The sequence below is a fragment of the Penicillium verhagenii genome, assembly GCF_028828195.1.
Source record: "Penicillium verhagenii strain IBT 33310 chromosome Unknown utg000005l_segment0_segment0, whole genome shotgun sequence".
Lineage (NCBI taxonomy): Eukaryota > Fungi > Ascomycota > Eurotiomycetes > Eurotiales > Aspergillaceae > Penicillium > Penicillium verhagenii.
Genome location: NW_026643169.1, coordinates 4964770 through 4982878, shown reverse-complemented (window position 1 = coordinate 4982878; position 18109 = coordinate 4964770). Strand labels below are relative to the sequence as shown.

General features: G+C 47.4%; 5 protein-coding genes across 5 annotated transcripts; 2 read left to right on the top strand and 3 right to left on the bottom strand.

Moving 5' to 3' along the window:
- Window positions 1-640: 640 nt before the first annotated feature.
- Window positions 641-3203, top strand: N7466_005348 (putative C6 transcription factor (War1); the record flags this gene model as incomplete). The annotated part of the gene is made up of 3 exons (XM_057164745.1): window positions 641-2066; window positions 2118-2647; window positions 2715-3203. 3 exons carry the CDS (start codon window positions 641-643, stop codon window positions 3201-3203), a joined length of 2445 nt encoding a protein of 814 aa, XP_057023426.1.
- Window positions 3204-3584: 381 nt separating this feature from the next.
- Window positions 3585-5732, bottom strand: N7466_005347 (Zn(II)2Cys6 transcription factor domain-containing protein; the record flags this gene model as incomplete). The annotated part of the gene is made up of 8 exons (XM_057164744.1): window positions 3585-3721; window positions 3799-3898; window positions 3965-4068; window positions 4127-4594; window positions 4654-4921; window positions 5033-5313; window positions 5441-5635; window positions 5705-5732. Coding segments are annotated over 8 exons (1581 nt in total), but the record flags the coding sequence as incomplete, so codon positions are not given.
- A 2108-nt stretch (window positions 5733-7840) lies between these two features.
- On the bottom strand, window positions 7841-11135 carry N7466_005346 (acetyl-CoA synthetase-like protein; the record flags this gene model as incomplete). The annotated part of the gene is made up of 3 exons (XM_057164743.1): window positions 7841-10312; window positions 10373-10774; window positions 10845-11135. 3 exons carry the CDS (start codon window positions 11133-11135, stop codon window positions 7841-7843), a joined length of 3165 nt encoding a protein of 1054 aa, XP_057023424.1.
- A 1837-nt stretch (window positions 11136-12972) lies between these two features.
- N7466_005345 (putative MFS transporter Fmp42) lies at window positions 12973-15189 on the top strand (the record flags this gene model as incomplete). Its single annotated transcript, XM_057164742.1, has 3 exons — window positions 12973-13348; window positions 13456-13618; window positions 13692-15189. The coding sequence occupies 3 exons, from the start codon at window positions 12973-12975 to the stop codon at window positions 15187-15189; spliced, it is 2037 nt and encodes a 678-aa protein (XP_057023423.1).
- A 250-nt stretch (window positions 15190-15439) lies between these two features.
- On the bottom strand, window positions 15440-17385 carry N7466_005344 (uncharacterized protein; the record flags this gene model as incomplete). The annotated part of the gene is made up of 3 exons (XM_057164741.1): window positions 15440-16226; window positions 16283-16793; window positions 16842-17385. The coding sequence occupies 3 exons, from the start codon at window positions 17383-17385 to the stop codon at window positions 15440-15442; spliced, it is 1842 nt and encodes a 613-aa protein (XP_057023422.1).
- Between the last annotated feature and the right edge of the window lie 724 nt (window positions 17386-18109).

Below are 18109 nucleotides of genomic sequence, written 5' to 3'. Positions count from 1 at the left end.
CAAAACTATCCTTGTAATGGCAGCTATTAGTCTATACCTCTGTTCATATCCTATACATCATCTAGTAACTTAGTAGTTAGTTGGTTAACGGAGTGATTAGGTCATGACGGTCACGTGCAACCGACGGTCCTGAGGCGACAAGCATCAAAGCGATCATGCTCTCAAGAACCTTTTTTTGGGTTTAAAGAGAAAAGTACATTCACATCTCACTACTGCCACTCTCCTTTTCTTACTTTTTTTTTTTTTTTTTTTTTTTAAAAAAAGCCAGTGCATTTACCTTGGTCAACTTTCAATTCTAGTCTCAACTGGTCATGTACAGCCACTGACAGCGGTGCCCCAGTCGGAGTCGCGGAGGTTATCTTTCCCGTCCTCCGTCTTACACGATTCCCACGAGGGTAAAAGAACCAGCATAAGGGTCACGTCACTCAAACACTACTGCAGGGGCACGCAAAGTAAACCCTGTATCCAATCAAAAAAAGAATCAACCCGTGGGCCTCAAAGCTCAAAGCTCAAAGCTCAAGGATCTAGGGTGGGAAAAGCGGTTCATCGTCAAATTACTGATCCATCGGTCGGCCCCGCAACTCCTGAATCTCGGGGGATCGTACCGACCCCGTCCCGACCCCCGACATACCAACACACCATGGCCGACTATCCAGAGCCACCCTCGCAATTATCCGAGTCATATGAAGCACGGACCTTTGGTCTTGGGTTGCATAATCCAGAGACACCGTCCGATACAGATGACCAGCCGGTTGGGGAGATCAAGCGACCCAGAGCGTGTGAACCCTGTCGCCAATTGAAAGTCCGGTGCGATCCGGAATCTTCCAACCCTGATGGCGCTTGTAAACGATGCGCTAAAGCACGTCGACAATACATTGTGACAGAGCCAACCCGCAAGCGCCAGAAGAAGACGGACAGTCGCGTGACTGAGCTGGAGCGTAAAATTGATGCTTTGACTGCTACAATCCAGGCGTCGCATCATACACAACTTACAATGGGTACGATTCCAGGCACTGTTGCAGGCGTACAGCAGACTCAGCCGCAGTCTAGCCGTGATCAGCCCTCCAATTGGCTGCGCGGTGACCAGAATATGGCGGGGAACAAACGGCACCATGATGGATTTTTGGTAGCCCAGTATCCCCGTCCTAATAGTCCATCTGCGGAACAAATAACGAAACAGCCGGCTAAGCACTGGCGGGGTCCGTTTGAAGGGGAGACTAAACCTGGACCCAAAGCAGATGTTGGGAATGACTTTGTCGACGTGATCGACAGAGGCATGATCGACATAGCAACGGCCCAGGCTTCTTTCAATCACTATGTTAGCGACATGGGGAACGATATGCCCTTTGTAGTCATGGCTCCTGGTACAACAATGGGTCAGGTACGCCGCGAAAAACCGACCCTCTTTCTTGCCATCCTCGGTGTCTCGGTGGGAATTGTGAAAAAAGACCTCCAAATGCCACTGATTAACGAATCATATCGATTGATTGCGGAAAAAGTCGTTGTCAAGGGCCACAAATCGCTCGAACTCGTTCAAGCTTTACTCGTCGTTTCGATCTGGTACATGACGCCCGATAACCTGGAAGAACTTAAGTTCTATCAATTGATTCACATGGCTATCGTGGTAGGCATGGAGGTGGGGTTGAATCGTCGGTCGAATGGAGACATGAAGATTGTTCGCATCCGAGAAATAGTCATCAAACGGAAGACTCCAGCAAATGCGGAACTAGATACCCCCGAAGCAAGGAGGGCATGGGTGGGCTGTTACTTTCTAGGAATCCAAGCGGCGATAGCTTTGAGGCGGATCCAGATTGTGCGATGGCAGCCATACATGGATGAGTCCCTTCAAATATTGGAAAATCATCCTGACGCCCTGCCTTCTGATCGCCAAGCTGTTTGGTGGGGAAAGCTAGGGTGGATTATGGAACAAGCGGGATTGCAGCTCACCACTGATGACACTCAGTCAATTGTCTCATTTACGGACAGCAAAGTGAGGTACACGATCAAGGCGTTTTCAAATCAACTTGCCCAGTTCAGGAGAGATATTCCAGAGGAACTGTGGAGTCGTAGGTCTACATCTGCTCTCTCCCAAACCTGAACCACTCTAACTTCCTCAGCAACATTGGCACATACATACCATGCACTCGATCTTTTCATACACGAAAGTGTTATGGGGGTTGACTGTAGGGACAGTATCTTTCCCGAACCTGAAGATGAAGGGCTAGATGACGACGCATGCATGGCACCTATCATTGAAGCTCTCACATCTTGTCTCAACTCCATCCACAGGTCATTTGACACAATTCTCAGTATTGACGTGGAGAGGGTTAGATATTTACCGACATTGGCTTTGGCTCGCACTGCATACCCGGTCGTCAGTCTAATCAAAATTTACTCACTTGTCACGGCCCCTGATTCTCATATCGGTCGGTTGATGGACGCGCGGAGTCTCAAGGTGGAGTACTACCTTAACCGAGTCATAACTCACTACCGAGCAGCTGCAGCTCTTGAAGGTGGCCGAGTGGCCGGCAAGTTCGGGAATATCATCATGATGCTGCGAGATTGGTTCCTCAAGAAAAGAGAGAACGGTCCCGAGCTTCGTGAGATCTTTGGTGCTGAAATGCACAATCCGAGGGAAACGCAACCTGTACGTACTACTATTCCAAATCCCGAAAACCCCACCAACCAATGCCTGAGATTAACATTTGAAATAGCCGAGGCAAGGTACCACACCATTGCAAGTCCTCAGCGACCTAGCCATGGGTGATCCACGCTCCACAAATCCCACCCAACCAGCAAATTCAAATCAAGGATCTGTATACTCATCCTCAACTATTAACCAAGATATGGCCCGGAATCCTCCGACCCCGGCAACCAGTTATGGAACAGTAGAAACATCTACGCATTGGTCCCCAGCACCTTATACCCCCCAAATGTCCACGGGATCCCACGACTCAGGCATGGGAGATAGATCATTTTATCAACCTTTCACACCTAACCAACCCCAGCAATACATCATGCCTGGGACCACCCAGTATCCTCAAATGCCAGGCTTAGGGAGTATGCCACCCGGACAGCCGATGGGGTTGCCTGAATTAACGGCGGAGGCACCTTTCGATCCAAGCCTGGCGATATTGGGGACTATGATGGATGAAGGGCTCTTGTCATTTCCGTATGCTTTTGATGGGAACTTCCAACTTTGATGTTCATGGTATTGTGAGGTCTGTTATATTTTGTTGGGAGTTCAAGGTTGGAAACGTCAACTGGTGTTTTGTCTATATACCGCCTAGCCTATACCCGGGACATGGTACTTCATCATCAAAACTCGAATGAAGACCACAGGCTGCAATCAATTGATTGTATATGCGCAGATTTTATTAATCACATTATTCCGCTATGTACCTACTAGTACTTCTCCCTCTTTGTTTTTTTTTTTTACTCTTCAATACTACTAGTAGTCATGAGCTCTGGACACGTATTGTGATTCCAAGGTTGATACATACGCGATCGCGAACCATCTTTGCTACAAGTAAAATATGGGTATATAAAGATAACAAGCATCAATCCAACTCCAATACGAACTATCACCGTGAGTTCCCTTGCCATGTATGCAAAATTCGCTGCTCAACATAAGCCCATGGCCACCCATTTTCTCGTTCCGTCCGACGTAGCAGATCAAACAATAAGTTTTGAGCGACAGGGTCGTCTATCCATGCGCTACCTATAGCGGAGAAATAAAATTAGTACACGTAGCGCCAAGGTAGGGTGGGGGGGGGGGGGGGGGAGGAAACGACATACAGGCACAGAGAGCATGACACGCCATGATTCGTAAGGAAGGTTCATCATCTGCCGAGAGGGCGATGCCGAAAAGATAATCAAGAGTCTCCGAAATTTGTCTCTGTCAAGCTTTGCATTAGAGGAAAATCTCATTGGGATTGAAACAAAGACCATTCCTATTCCATACCTTTAATTCTAGCCGCTCTTCTCTGGAGGACATACCATCCTGAAGCTCATGTTCCCGAATCAACATAAGTGCCTTTGCAAGACAAACATGTTGCATGGCAGTTGCTAATCCAGATTAGCACATGTTACAGCCATACCCACAAGCACTGGATACATCACTCACAATGAACCAAACTAGTATACCAAACAACAGGGAAAGGTTTCCCCCTCGCAGGATCAGGCGGCGAAACATGCAAAGGCGTAAAAGCTTCGGACCTCTCAATCTCCCACTCCCTAATCCTCTCCTTGAGCGCAATCTCACCAGCAACGCCAAGGCGCCCTCCAAAGTTGCGACCGGAAACATTATAACAGAAGTCGATGGTTTCAGCCAATAACCAAATCGCTCGATTGACCCAGTCTCCATCAGTAAGCACCGGTTTCGATAGCCACCACTTCCGCAGCCGTTCATCGAATGGGGCAAAGGTCAGTCGGAGACATTTCTGGTATGTGAGTGCGAATTGAATATCTTGAATGACAAAGACCCAAAACGAAGCTGATGCGAGACTTCCGCTGATAGCGCAGTCAACGTGGGAGCTGATGTAGACCGAACCAGCGAGGAGATGGCGTTGGGGGTCATTGGAAGGAGTATGAGCTTAAACCACACGGTTAATTCTATGGGGCAATCTGCATGTCTAGAGGAAAGGGACTCACAGGAGATTTGTTCAAAGAAGCGGAGAATCACCGTCGAACTGAGAAGGATGTCTATGCCGATATCGAATTCCGGTTTGTCCAGAACCGGGAGCATTATTGAGACGCAGCGCTCGTGGTAATTATCTGCGACTTCTGGGGAGACGGTGTTTGCTGTGCGTGAAAGGTGACATGCTGCTACGGCTATACAGGCGTACAGTAAAAGTGGAGACTGGGTTGCGCGCTTGGCGACATCCGCTGAGAAATGGCGCTCAGGATCACCGGCATCGAGCTGTTGCGACGATGTTAGCTGTGAAGTTGGAAGTATTTGCAAAAATAGCCCCCCCCCCCCCCCTAAAAAAGGGACAAAGAAAGGGAGAGACAAAATGTGGAAAGAACGCACCCAGTCTGCTAGATGTCGCTGGAAATGTCGGAGGAGGTATGCTTCGTTCACATTATCGAGCCGGGGTTGCCCGATCGGGGTGAGCTGTGAATATTCCGATGCTGACCGGGACAAATCTTGCGATTCTGTGAGATAAGGCAGCCCGACTGTAGTGGCGGACATGGGGTCCACGGATGAAGGCGTTGAGCGCGCTTCGGATGATGAGCGGGAAACAGATTGCCCGATCACGGGGACGACAAAATACTCCGCGGCTGTCTGGTCGGTCTCGTCTTTGAAGGAGTCTTGGAGGATGTCAGTTTTTCAAGGCTCTTCATGATTGAAGCAAACTGGGCTACAATTCCATGTGGTTTTTTTTTTTTTTTTTTATCCAGGTCATGGTTATTGTTGTTGTTGTTGACCGCCACTTACATTCAGACAAAGTCTCAACCCAGATCTGGTCGTTGGGGAAGGCAAGATCGCTCTCGCCGTACCTTGGGGGACCTTTTCCTCGCAAGGATGGATTTTGACCATGACGAAAGGAGACCTCTTCTGATTTCCCGGGGGCAGGTACACATTCGCGACCGGACCGTTGACAGCGCAGACATTTGGTTGCTGTTTTATCACCTGGGAGAGGGTCAGCTCTGGCAAAGGACAAGGAAGACTAGTATTTTTGGGAGGGGGGGGACAACACACATTTCAGATGGCGCAGACGACACGTGAGGCTAAAGGATTGTTAGTTATTGTTATTTGCATCTGTCCAAGCCCAAGTCAATACTGACCATCCCCTCATTACGCAGGGGTCAAAATAATGTTCGAACAAGGATTCTAGAAGGGGGAAAAGAGCAGACTCGGCATTTCGGAAGGCGCTTATAAGTCTATAATAGTTACACTCCAAGTTACGAGATATCTTATATATCAAAATGCGTCTCAAGTGCTGCGTATTGGTCTAAGTATTGTGGATATTGGGGTAAAACAAGTAAACTTTCTAGTTGGAGACTTTGATCTTTTAAAGTGGAGTTTTTTTTCCAACATTTGAATGTTTCTCTTGTAGTTAAGGCCAGTGCAACCCCACTTCCATAGGCACAATGTGTCCAGATGTCTGCTTTACACTATGGCTTTTCCAAGGTTTTTCCTCTGGATTTTGGTGGTTTTTTTTATTTTTATTTTTTATTTTTTTAAAAAGGTTTCAAAAGGGTTTGAAGTTTTAAAAAGTCATGATTAATAATAAATAATCAAAAAAGAAAGAAAAAAAAAAAAAAAAAGAAAAAAACCAACATTGAAAGTACTCTTGACTCTCTTGAGATCCGCATTCCCGATTGCCGGACAAAATCGTTCTGGCCGAGACGCGGCTTGTATCGGGAACCCGTGATGGCAATAACAAGCGAGATCAAAAGTCAAGCTTTAGATTTCATGCATAAAATGCATGTTTCAGACTGGAAACCCATCATCCCCAACATTGGATATGGAAATCTACCTGTGATAATATGATAATATGATATGAAGTTATGAAGTTATGAAGTTACTATGAGTATAGGACCCATGAACAGAGCTCGACTTGAAGAGATACAAATTCAATTTCCAAAGGTTCCAGGGTTGAAAATTACGAATCTCAGAGATCTGCACACATACAATAGACCTATCATCGTCTCGCATTCCTTCGCCTCCGTGATTGATATAAAACATCCGAGATTGGCTTGTCCAACAAATCATTATCGAAAATGGTTAATGGTGAAAATTGTTAACTCAACATTGGAAGAGAACCAGTCAATCAAGTCAAGTTTCCCACGCTAGTGTAAAGGGCGCACTGTTCTCTCTAATAACAATACATATTAGTTATCCACTCACTTCTCACCGACCTACCAGATTAAGCACTTGAGTACGCGTGGCAAAAAAAAAAAAAAAAACATCAAGTACCCATGGGCCATGGACACCAAAAGAATTGACACATTTTTAACATCCAGGTACCCAACGTAATGGCCTTGAGTGGCGGCACCTTATTAAAACAAGCTCCAAACCTTACCCCCAACCACCCCCCCAAAACAACCCATCAAGTCATCAATTAACTCAATCGGCGACGCCGGATCGACTTGACAAATCCCGCACTCAGTGGAGAAAGGTGTGTTCAGTCGAGGGAATCGGAAGCATCCGCTCGCACTCGTAATTTCCTGGACCAGTGGATGGACTCCGGACCCGTCGAACCCTGTCGATCGTGAGGAGAGAATAGAAGCCCGAGAGCCCCCCTCCCCGTTGAATGCCGATGCTGTGATTTGTCGTGATGCCCGCTTCCAGTCCCCGAGTGCCAGAATAGAGTTAAATTGGGATCTTTTAGCCCCCGTGTTGACGGAGCTTTATCCTGAGTAGATGCGTTCACCCGTGATAGCTGACATAGCAAGTGTGGGGGGGGGGCAACAGATGCCGAATCTTTCACCTGCCTTTTTCAGAGACATAGCCGGATAATGGGGGATAAATGAGGATCAGATACGAGGTTGACGCCAGAATCAAGAGATTTGGAGAATGAAAAAGATTCGGTTTGCTTGGTTTGCATTGATTCTGATTTGCCTGTGATTGCCAGATATATCAGGCATCACACCACCCTCAACACGTGACCTCCCTCTATCGGAACCGGAAGAAGTATAATACGGTAAATACCGAGGTACGTGAGGTACGTGAGTCTTTCCGTGTCTTGATTCTTGAATGGTAGTCATCTTTTAAATGTTGCTTTTGGCCATGAAACTGAGTACTAGTAACCGATTTTCAATATAAATGTCAATAACATTATTTCGAGACAAGAGTCTCAGTACAGTGTACTACCTTCCAACCTTGTACTAGCTAGTGCAACCATTCATTTACCCATTTCTGAATCCACCCTGACTTCACAGCATCCACCTCCCGTAACTTTTCACTGACCCGCGCGGTTACCCGTGTATCCAACGAATTATCAGTCTCTGTCTGATTCCCCACAATCTCAAAAAAGTCGATCAACTTCGCGGCTGGGTTCTTTGCAAGCTGTATCTGCAACTCTTTGCTCTTATCTTGTCTTGTGGATTCGAGGTCACGTCGAACGCGGAGGATCCATTCCTGTAAAGGAATAACTTCCACTGTTTCCCCTTGAGCTGCAAGGGCTTCTTCAACCAGGCTTCGAATATCTTTCTTCCAGGAGAGGGGGTGCAGGTTCATCGGGTGATAAACACTTAACCCTGAGCTCTTCAGAAGAGACAGGTCGACAAGGATTTCCGCGAGAAGATCAATGGGCATCCAGTCAACGCGGTCTATGACCTCGCCTAATGTCTCTGGGAGAGCTTTCAAGTGGAATGAGCTTATCACAAGACTAGGGAGCCATTCCGATTTGTTCCATAGCCCGCGGGCGCGGATCGACCCTGCTACCTGACCTACACGGGCAAAAGAGAGGTTGAATCCTTGTTGTGCTGCGTATGCCAGTAGATGTTCGGAGATATACTTGCTGTTCGCGTAGCCATTTGGTGCTGGCAATGCCGTTTCAATGATTTCCTCAGGGGTGAGGCCCTTGTCGGTGCGGAGGCCTATTACCGAGCTCATCGAGGAAATGAAGAACATCTGGGGGGAATAGGTGGCTTGGCCGCTAAAATTAACCAGATTCAGTACACCTGCCAAATTTGGTTTGAACGAGGCTAGTGACAGGTTAAAGTCCACGGTCCAAGCGTTGTGAATAATAGTTGTTGCTGTCTGCTGGATCTCTTCAAACTGCTCGGGTTTTAGTCCGAATTCCGTCTTGCTGAGATCTGACTTCCAGAAGGTTACTCGAGCTTCGTCTAGGACAAAGTCAAGTCCGAATGAAGCTAAACGCTCTTGCTGTCGTTCACGAGCGCGGCTATCTCGATTGAGGCAGTAAACATGCTTCACGTGGGGGGTTTTCAGCAGCACATCTAGCATATATGTGCCTAGCTGCCCGGTGGACCCGGTTAAGATAACAGTCTGAGAGTCGGGCAATGCTTCAGAGCGCTGAGCCTTGGGAGGCTTGATTCCTTCGATAAGCCCCTTGAGCAACTGATTACGCTCCTCAACGAGCCCTTGGATCTTAGCTTCGGTGGTCTCTTGACAGTCCTTGTGGAGATTGCGAAGCGCCTGTGTCAGCCCTACCACAGTCGGATGTAAATAAATTACATTCGGGGTAAGGCTGGGAACATTAAGACCCTGCTTAAGTACACGAGTTGCTGTGATCGCCTGTAGAGAGTCCAAACCTAAGTTGAACCAATTCTCCTTATCAGATAATTTGTCTGCACTCCAGCCTGTGATAGCCAGAATCGATTCTCTGATGTAACTCGTCACCTGTGCGACATCATCCACTCCACCGGGACCGGGGGATGAACTGGCGTCGAGTTGCGCAAGCTTATCGGCATCAGCATATAGATTATCAAGCTCCTGTGCGTACAATACTAATGTGCTAGCGCGCTGCACTGTTCCCTTGGCCGCACGTAGCATTGGCTTCTCGCTCGAAGTAAACAGAATATGGCTCTTGGAAATGCGGGCATGAGCAGGGGCAGGAATATTTGCCTCCTCTATACTAGGCCAGAGCTTCTCGATCATAGCAGCACGCTCACTTGCACTAAGTGTCTTGCCCTCCAGTTCCACAAGTAGAGAAGCCTGGAAGCGCTGGGCACCTGCGACTAGACAACCAGTGACCTCTGAGTTGGCAGCAACAATGTGTTGCTCCATTGAGACGGGATTGGTCTTCTCTCCATTAAGGAAAACAATCACATCATCAAGTCGGGAGGAAGGGCGCCAAAGGCCGGCCTTTGTAAGATGAGGAACCATCAAGTCATTTGTACGATATTCCTGACGATCAGGAAAAATTGTAAACGGGAACTGATGGCATTGGCGCCCCGGGGTGCGCACTAACACTACCTCGTGCTCATCTCCAGAGACATGGCGGTATTCCACTCCCAATTCAGGATGAAATTGGAGATAACGCCAGTCTTTCAAGGGATCGCGGATTGGAGAGTGAGTTACACTCAGAACACCCAGCTCTGAGGCTCCATATCCGTTCATCAGTGGTATCTTAGACGCGACTGTGTCTCCGATCATTTGCGGCAAGTCACCTCCGGAGTATACCAGGTATTCCAGATGGGAACTGCAGTAATCCAAAGCCTCGGGATCCTGTGCCAACTCCTTGATAATTGATGGCACGACAATGGCCCAGTCAAAAGGGGTCTGCTTTCTCGCAGATACAAGGGCGGTAGCAGTAGGAAGACCACCGGATGTGGGTATGATGAGTGTTGCACCAACAGGCATTGTAACTATGAGGATGTGCCCAATCCCAGCCGCCTATGTATGCACATGTAAGTGCTTGTAAAAAGCTGTAGTTAAGCATGTGATGAAGCTTACATGAAATGGAGGCATTGTCAAGTACATCCTTTTTCCGAACCCCTTCCGGTCCTGACCCTCATGTCCTGTCGGAACTTCTAGCTTTTGCATATGCATGTGCTTGACCGCACTGTCATGGGTCCAGATGATGGGCTTCGGGATCCCGGTAGACCCAGAAGTGTGAAGCACTAACAGGCGATCGGAAGCATCTTTAGGATAGCTCTTAGAATATTCAAAGATTGGATATTCAGTTGTCAAGAGATCTTCCACATTTGGAACATCTATGACTGTGAGGGGTATAGCATCCAAAATAGCTGCAACGAAAGGGAGTCGTGGGCTAGAAGCCAACAGCGTAGTGCATTTGAGTTTATCCAATAGGGATTGATGTGCTGCTAGACTGTTTCGAGGCGAGGTCAGGAACATCTGTCAAACAAAGGTATTATCAGCTCTTGAATCATATAGAAGGACATTGGTTTTTCCGAGTAATACATACACAGTAGCCAGCTTTCACAGCACCCAAGACCAAAGCAGGATACCGCAAGTCATTGGGACCTAGGTAGGCCAATATCTCCCCGTTGCCGGGGCCCAGGTTATTCGTTAACCAATGGGCGACACCGTTGATAGCATTGGCAAAGGCTTTGTACGTGACGGGTCTGTATCCGTCATCATAGCTCATAGGGTTGACAGGGTACTCGGCATAGACAGCTTCGGGCTTGGTCTTGGCATAATGATCCACCAAATTGGGAAGTAGCTGAGTGCAAGGATCCATGGAAATAGGAGTCATGATGAAAAGAAAAACAAGAATGATTTGAAAGAAAGAAAATGGCTGAAAGAGGCCTTCATTTTAAATCATTCAAGTGGGATGACCTCAGGAAAGCAAGATCAAAGAGAAAAAAGACAAAGAACAACTGAAAGGTGGGTATGCTGCGGCTGATGTGTACAAGTGCCGGGAACATTGAATGGTGATTACGACAATCCCAAACTTCCAATTTACGTTTACTTTTACCGAGCAGACCAATAATGAAGCAGATTACAATACAATTTTTTTTTTTTTTTTTAAATTTTTTTTTTAAAAAAAAAAGAATAGAAAAGAAGAAAATTGTATTAATGGCATTTGGCGTTGGGAACCACTACTACTAGATATCGCATAGTTAGCACTCAGTACTAGTTAGCATCTTTTAGTGGACGCAATTCCCCATAGTTAGTACTATTAGTCTAGTTATTCTTTCACCCAAACTCACGGGGCGCCCGTTAGCTTACTGGAGAGCCAATAATACCGTTGAACGTGGCACTAGCGCCCAGGCTCTCAGCTCACCACAGCTTACACGGGCTTTTGAAAGGGGAATTATAAGGCGCAAATAAACATGGACTTTTGATAGGTTCTTACTTTGCTCACGAGTCAGAAGACAGCAACCTCCAACCCATGCCTGTTGGCTACTAGTACTCCTTTGTTTACAATTGACTCGAAGAAATAGTCTCCGAATTCTGCATTTTCCTACCTCCAGACTAGTAGCACCATCGATTTCACAGCCGAGAATTTTAGAGAACCCACGGAAGCGATATATGATTCGCGGTCTTTCTGGAGGGTCAAACTGGATAGTTTGTCAAGACCTCGCCAGAGTTCATGGGACTATGGAAGTGGACTATCAGAGATCCATGTTACTGCAATGAAGGGGTATCTAATGGAATTGTCAAATGTGAGACCGCAGCCTCGGACATCTGAAGCTTGGAGCCCACAGGCACTTCTCAGATTTAAGATATTTGAGAACACGAGCCTCATGGTCAACCAGGTCGATCATCTGGATGGTCCCGTGAGACAGGGCAGGCCAACTCTCGTTTTTGTAAAATTCACCTTGAAGACACGGCATTGATCACCATCAAAGTGCTTGCTCAAGGTAGGGATTTGCTTATCGCTTCGAACATTTGAAGCTGGGATACGGCGATGGGAATATTCTTCCTCGTGGTAATCTGAGCATGGCACGAATCGACTCCTAGGGTGTGTGATGTTCAATCGGTTCAATGTTCACTTGAGGAGTATTCCAGGCGTTGAGTATTAATATATACTCACTTCTAATAATGTACCTGAAACACTCAACCTTGGACTCTTGGAGAATCAGGTGACAGGCACCTGGACTGGGTTTGCACTGTTTGCACTGTTTGCAAGGTTCAATGTTTGTTCTGTTCTGTTCTGTTCTGTTCTGTTCAAGTTTGTCTTGCTTCGTTGCTATGGACTACTGTAACTAGTTAGTTAGTTACTGCTTAGTGTAGCAGTTAGTAACAAGAATACGTGATCAAATGAGATGATTAGAAAGATTCTCAATTTCGATCGAGTTTTGATTTGTAGCAAGTATTACTGTTTTACTACGGTAGACTACACTAGCGTAGAGATAAGATAGAAAACGGGATGAGAATTGAACTTGAGATCATCACGGTATTGGTGGGTATTGGTGGGTATCAAATGCACGAGCGGGGGATCTTACAATTCAAGTTTAGACCAACATTTGACATCACTATCGCTTTTTACTCTTAATCCAAACTCTCCCAATCTTCCCTGTCCTAGATCACATTTCAGGGATTTCTCAAGGATCTCACAGACATCCGATCAATCATCATGCAATAATATGTCTCTCAATCGAGTCTCATTCCTGGAAGGATGGGAGCGTAACCCAGCCTTCCGTCGGGAGGACGCATCAGACACCGAATCCGACAGCTATCAAGACCTACCGGAAAGCCCATCCTTGTCATCCTCGTTCCCATCCACTTATAGTCGACTCAATTTTAATCCATACGCGGGCCCCGGATGGAACGAGACGGTCGACGATCAAGATCGTCCCTCGCTGCTCGGATCCCTGGGTCTGGGTCTGTCCCCCACGACGACGCGGGAGACTCCGCGTGTGGACCCGCTTCGGCCGGCAAGTCCTGTAGTGACACCCAAAGAGCCGACCGGATGGTCTGAGACGGTCGGAGCCTTTGAAGTCAGTGCTACAAAGCGAATTGGTATGTGGAGGAGTTTTGATTTCTTATGCCTTTTTTTTTCTTTTTCTTTTTTTGGCAAAATTTATTTTTCCATGCCTAACTAGTATGTCACTAACATCTTATTACAGTCCAAGTATGCTTAGCAGTCGTCTATTGCTTCCTTGCAGCGGGCATTGCTTTCGGCTTTGCAGCTTTGAAGCCAGTTCTGATTCGCGAAAAGGTTTATCGTCAGTTTTGCTCCAAACAAGAACTCGACGATAACCTTGATGTGTGCAGTGGTCAGGAGATTCGGTATGGACATACGAATTACTACACCCACTCATTCGCTTGGGATTGTTTTACTAATGATGTTAATTCCTCTCAGCATGAACTTGATGTTTACCATCGCCGCCGTTGCCACAAACGTCTCTGCTCTCCCCGTCGGAACTATCTTGGATGCGTACGGACCGCGTGTTAGTGGGATCATAGGCAGTTTCTGCCTGGCAGCCGGAGCCATTATTTTCGGATGCGCCGATCAACTCCCTTTCGATGGATACATTATAGGATACCTTCTCCTCTCCCTAGGAGGGCCATTCGTATTCATCTCATCGTTCCAGCTGTCAAATACGTTTCCCAAACGATCCGGCTTGATCTTGTCAATGTTGACTGGCGCCTTTGATGCATCAAGTGCTCTATTCTTGATCTTCAGGTTGCTGAGCGAGCACACCGCGGGATATGTCTCAATCCAGAAATTCTTCATGGTCTATCTTATCGTCCCAGTCTTCATTATTGCGGCCCAGCTCACGGTCATGCCGGCCACCTCGTACAAAACAACCGGCGAACTGGTCATTCACGCCGAGGTACAGGTTATGGAGGAGATCAATGATCGCGTAGATGATACCATCCACGACCGCAACGAAAGCGAGCGCCAGCGGAACGACAGGCGAATCCGTCGACAGAGCATCGTGCACCACATTCAAGATCTACTGGACGACGACACCGCTTCAATAACTTCGGGTATTGCCGATGCCGTTTTCCACGATTATCCCCAAAATGAACAACCGCCGCACCAGATCAATAATGGTAACAGCGGTGTCAGCAGTGATTACAATAACCCTCCAAAGACCACGGCCACACCCCCAGCAAACACAAGCGGTGTCTGGGGTGTCCTCCACGGCCAAACAGCTCTAGCCCAACTGCGCACGCCGTGGTTTATTCTCATAACCGCGTTCACCGTCCTAATGATGCTGCGCATTAACTACTTTGTTGCCACTCTCCGCACGCAGTATAGCTACCTCCTCTCTCCACCTTTGGCCAAGAAGGTAAACACCTTCTTCGACATCCTCCTCCCAGTTGGTGGCCTCATTGCAATCCCATTTATCGGTACATTCCTTGATAATCTCCGTACTCGGACTGTCCTCTCCATTCTTGTGAGCACGGCAACTGTCATCGGGGTATTAGGTTGTATACGCAATTCTATACCCGCGGCAGCGGGGAATATTATCCTGTTCGTGTTGTATCGGCCATTTTATTATACGGCTGTTTCAGATTATGCGGCCAAGGTCTTTGGGTTCCAGACATTTGGAAAGGTTTATGGGCTTATTATTTGTCTAGCTGGTGTGGGCAATTTCGCACAGGCAGGCCTGGATGAATTGACGCTCAGGCACTTTGGTGGAAATCCAGTACCGGTTAATATCTGGTTGACCGTTGGCGTTGCTGTTGTGGGGGGTGGGTTAGTAGGGTTTGTTAGCTGGAAGACCAATGCTTTGGCGAGGGCAGAGGTACACGGAGAAGGAGAGATGGAGGTAGATTCGAGTGTTAGAACCAGAGATTGGGAGCGAGAACCTCTTCTGGATGGGGGAGTGCAAAGGACATATGTCTAATGAACACATTGAACATTGAAATTCACGAGTATATAATTGATGGCCGCATGCATTCAACCTTTGTTTCGAAGAACAACTTGTAAATCAATAGCCTGTCATAGTAGATGAGAGTTTTTATACAATTGTCACTTCATTTTGAAGAAAGGGTATTGTCAATAGTAAAAATTTGTACATCACTGAACTGAAAGTGAACTTGAAAAAAAAAAGAATGAAAAAAAAAGTCAAACAGTATGCCGAGAGAAAGCTCGGGTTATTTAGTACTGAAACAAGGCTTTGCCTCGAGTTCAGCAAGATCTTGCTGAAGATAGTTCTCAACTTCGTGCCAGATATCCCGACCAGCGTTTTCACCAGCACCCTCGTGCCAAAGCATTTCGTCTAAGGCAAGTTTAATTCCGGACCAAGACCGGATGTTACTGTGACGCGCTACGTCAGCTAGGCTGGAGACAAAGAACAAACGGTCGGGTGATCCAAAGGCTGCGATTCCACCAAGAGTCAAAATCCAAATTAGGGGAACACGGGTAGTTGCAGATGACCATAGGGCTTCTGCAGTCTCTTGTAAGAGAGTGGTGCGGAGTTTCTTGGCTAGGGTTTTGAGTGGGCTATTTTGTTCAGGAATGGGGAAGATGACTCCAATACCAAAAATCAGGCCGGCTAGACGACAGGCCTCATAGGTTGTACCTTGATTTGGATGGGAAAAATAGGAAGTGATGGCTTCGGAGGGGAGAAGGGCGAGAAGTGTATACTCTGTGAAATTTCGTTGGTCGGCAAGCAACGATTCATTGAGGTGATTCTCGATAGATTGTTTCAGAATTTCCTCACTCTTCTGGATGATGTTGATATATGATCGGGCAGCTTGGAATGCCTCGGCCATTTGAGCGGTGAAACCGATGACTTGGAGTCGACCGAATCCATGCTGGATATCGGATGAGCCGAAGCCAATCAATTCCTGTAATGGTATTCCAAGACGGGTTTCGTCCAAGGGCCAAAATTCAAATATAGGCTGGGTGCACCACACCGCTGCAGCGAAAACCTCGGAACTGGCCAAGTCAGTGGCAAGCCTTCCCCCATATGATGTTTTTTTTTCATTACTCACAAAGAAAGTGTTGCGGCCAAACCGGGCAGTTGCACATTTCTAATGCCACCACGTAGCTTGAGCAGCTGGACTAACCCCTGGACATGAACTACATTCGGAGCAAGACATCCGTAGACATCCAGCCACTGTAACTGCTGAAATGGCGGGTGAAAGGGTGTGCTTTGGATCTTGATTTCAGTCGGGGCCGCATGATGCGCCATGCATACAACACTTAACAGGATCGCATCACTGATGGCACGTGATGGGTCATGAACGGCCCGATTGATCAATATGATGGAATCGGTCTCACATTTCTCCAGAAGGCAGTGTTGAATTGGGCCGTATGAGTCACTCGCAAGCCGCCGATTGGCCCAAAGCACTCGCTGGTGACATAGCGAGCCATACATAAAAGCGGTGAAGAGAACGGGGTCCGATCGTGCAAGCGAGAACCACGATAGTCGTGGAAGCGAGGGTGTCGGTTTGAGGGGGCTGTCTTGTCCGGGGACAACTCCTGGCCACATGGTATTCAGGCCTGCAGAGTCAGTACGGGGTTTAAAGTATTTTCGGGATGACAACGAACAGTAGTTTGTGCATACATCCACCGCCTGTGGTGACATTTGCAGATTAGTAGGGTATGTTGTGAAGGGATCTATCGGCCCAGAGATTTGACGATCCAACGCAATCATCTCACCCCATGGCAATATTGTGGGTGGTCTTGATTGCGTAGGTAAGGTAGCTACTTCATCACAGCTCTCGCTATCGTCGCTCCCTTGCGGGGAACAAGTGGGTCGCTTCAAAGAAGAATCCACGGGATCGGCAAAGGAGAAGGGCACGATATCATTTCCGGGCAACGAAGGGTTCCGATGCTGGAGTTGATTTGGGGCTGGACGCGACACGAGGGTAAAGGAGTGACCAGATTTGATTTTGTCGAAGGACAATTCTCGGTTGATTGGAGAAATGGCGGTATTCAAGCGTTGTTTTGTCTGGTCGGAGATCCAACGGCCGACATGCGCGCGTACCATGCGCTGAACTTTGATGCGTTCGAACTCAGTGGTGGGTCTCGCATTCACAAAGTGGATGCCACCCTTCCTCCGCGCGGGCGGGTTATGCTTGTTGGATGCCATCTCTCGTTCGCTGTCGACATCCCTGACGATGACCTTTCAGCGAAGAACGGCGAGGATTTTGGGATAGGCGGAACTAAATTAACCGGGCATTCTTCGAGTGAGATGGAAGGTTTTGTGTGATGTGGACTCGGGGTAAGAGCGCGTGGGGAGGGGTGGGTTCACAAGGCATTAAAGTATTTCAAGGTTTCCATCTGTACATGGCGCCCTTTTATGGAGGAGTCATGAGAAAGGGAAGTGGGATTCAAACAGAGAAGAGAAGCAAAGAAAAGAGAAATAAGGAGAGTACAGGGGGAACACAGGAAAAAAGAAGGAGAAATTGAGTAAATTCCAGGATGAAGACAGGTGAGAGAATTGGAGATGCGGAGCTATCATTGAGAGAGGAGTAATCGGTAAGATTCCATGAATACCGTAATTTCATTTCCAGACTCGGTCCCTCGGGAAAAGTCCAGATTTCTGATTGGTTGAAATCGGTAAATACCAACAACAGACGAGGCTACAGTACAGCCTACGGTACAGCGTAACAAGCTCAAGCTTCAAGAGAAGCTCGTACTTTGAAGCTCCCATTTCTCATCCAAACAGTTTTCCTTTTCTTTTTATTTCCCCCATCATTTCTTCTTGCGAGAAACTTGGCAATTTCCTCAACGTTACGTTATCCTATGCAATGCACAAAGTCTCCTAGCTGTATTGAGAAACGGAAAATCATGCCCGCCAGTGGGGGGATACG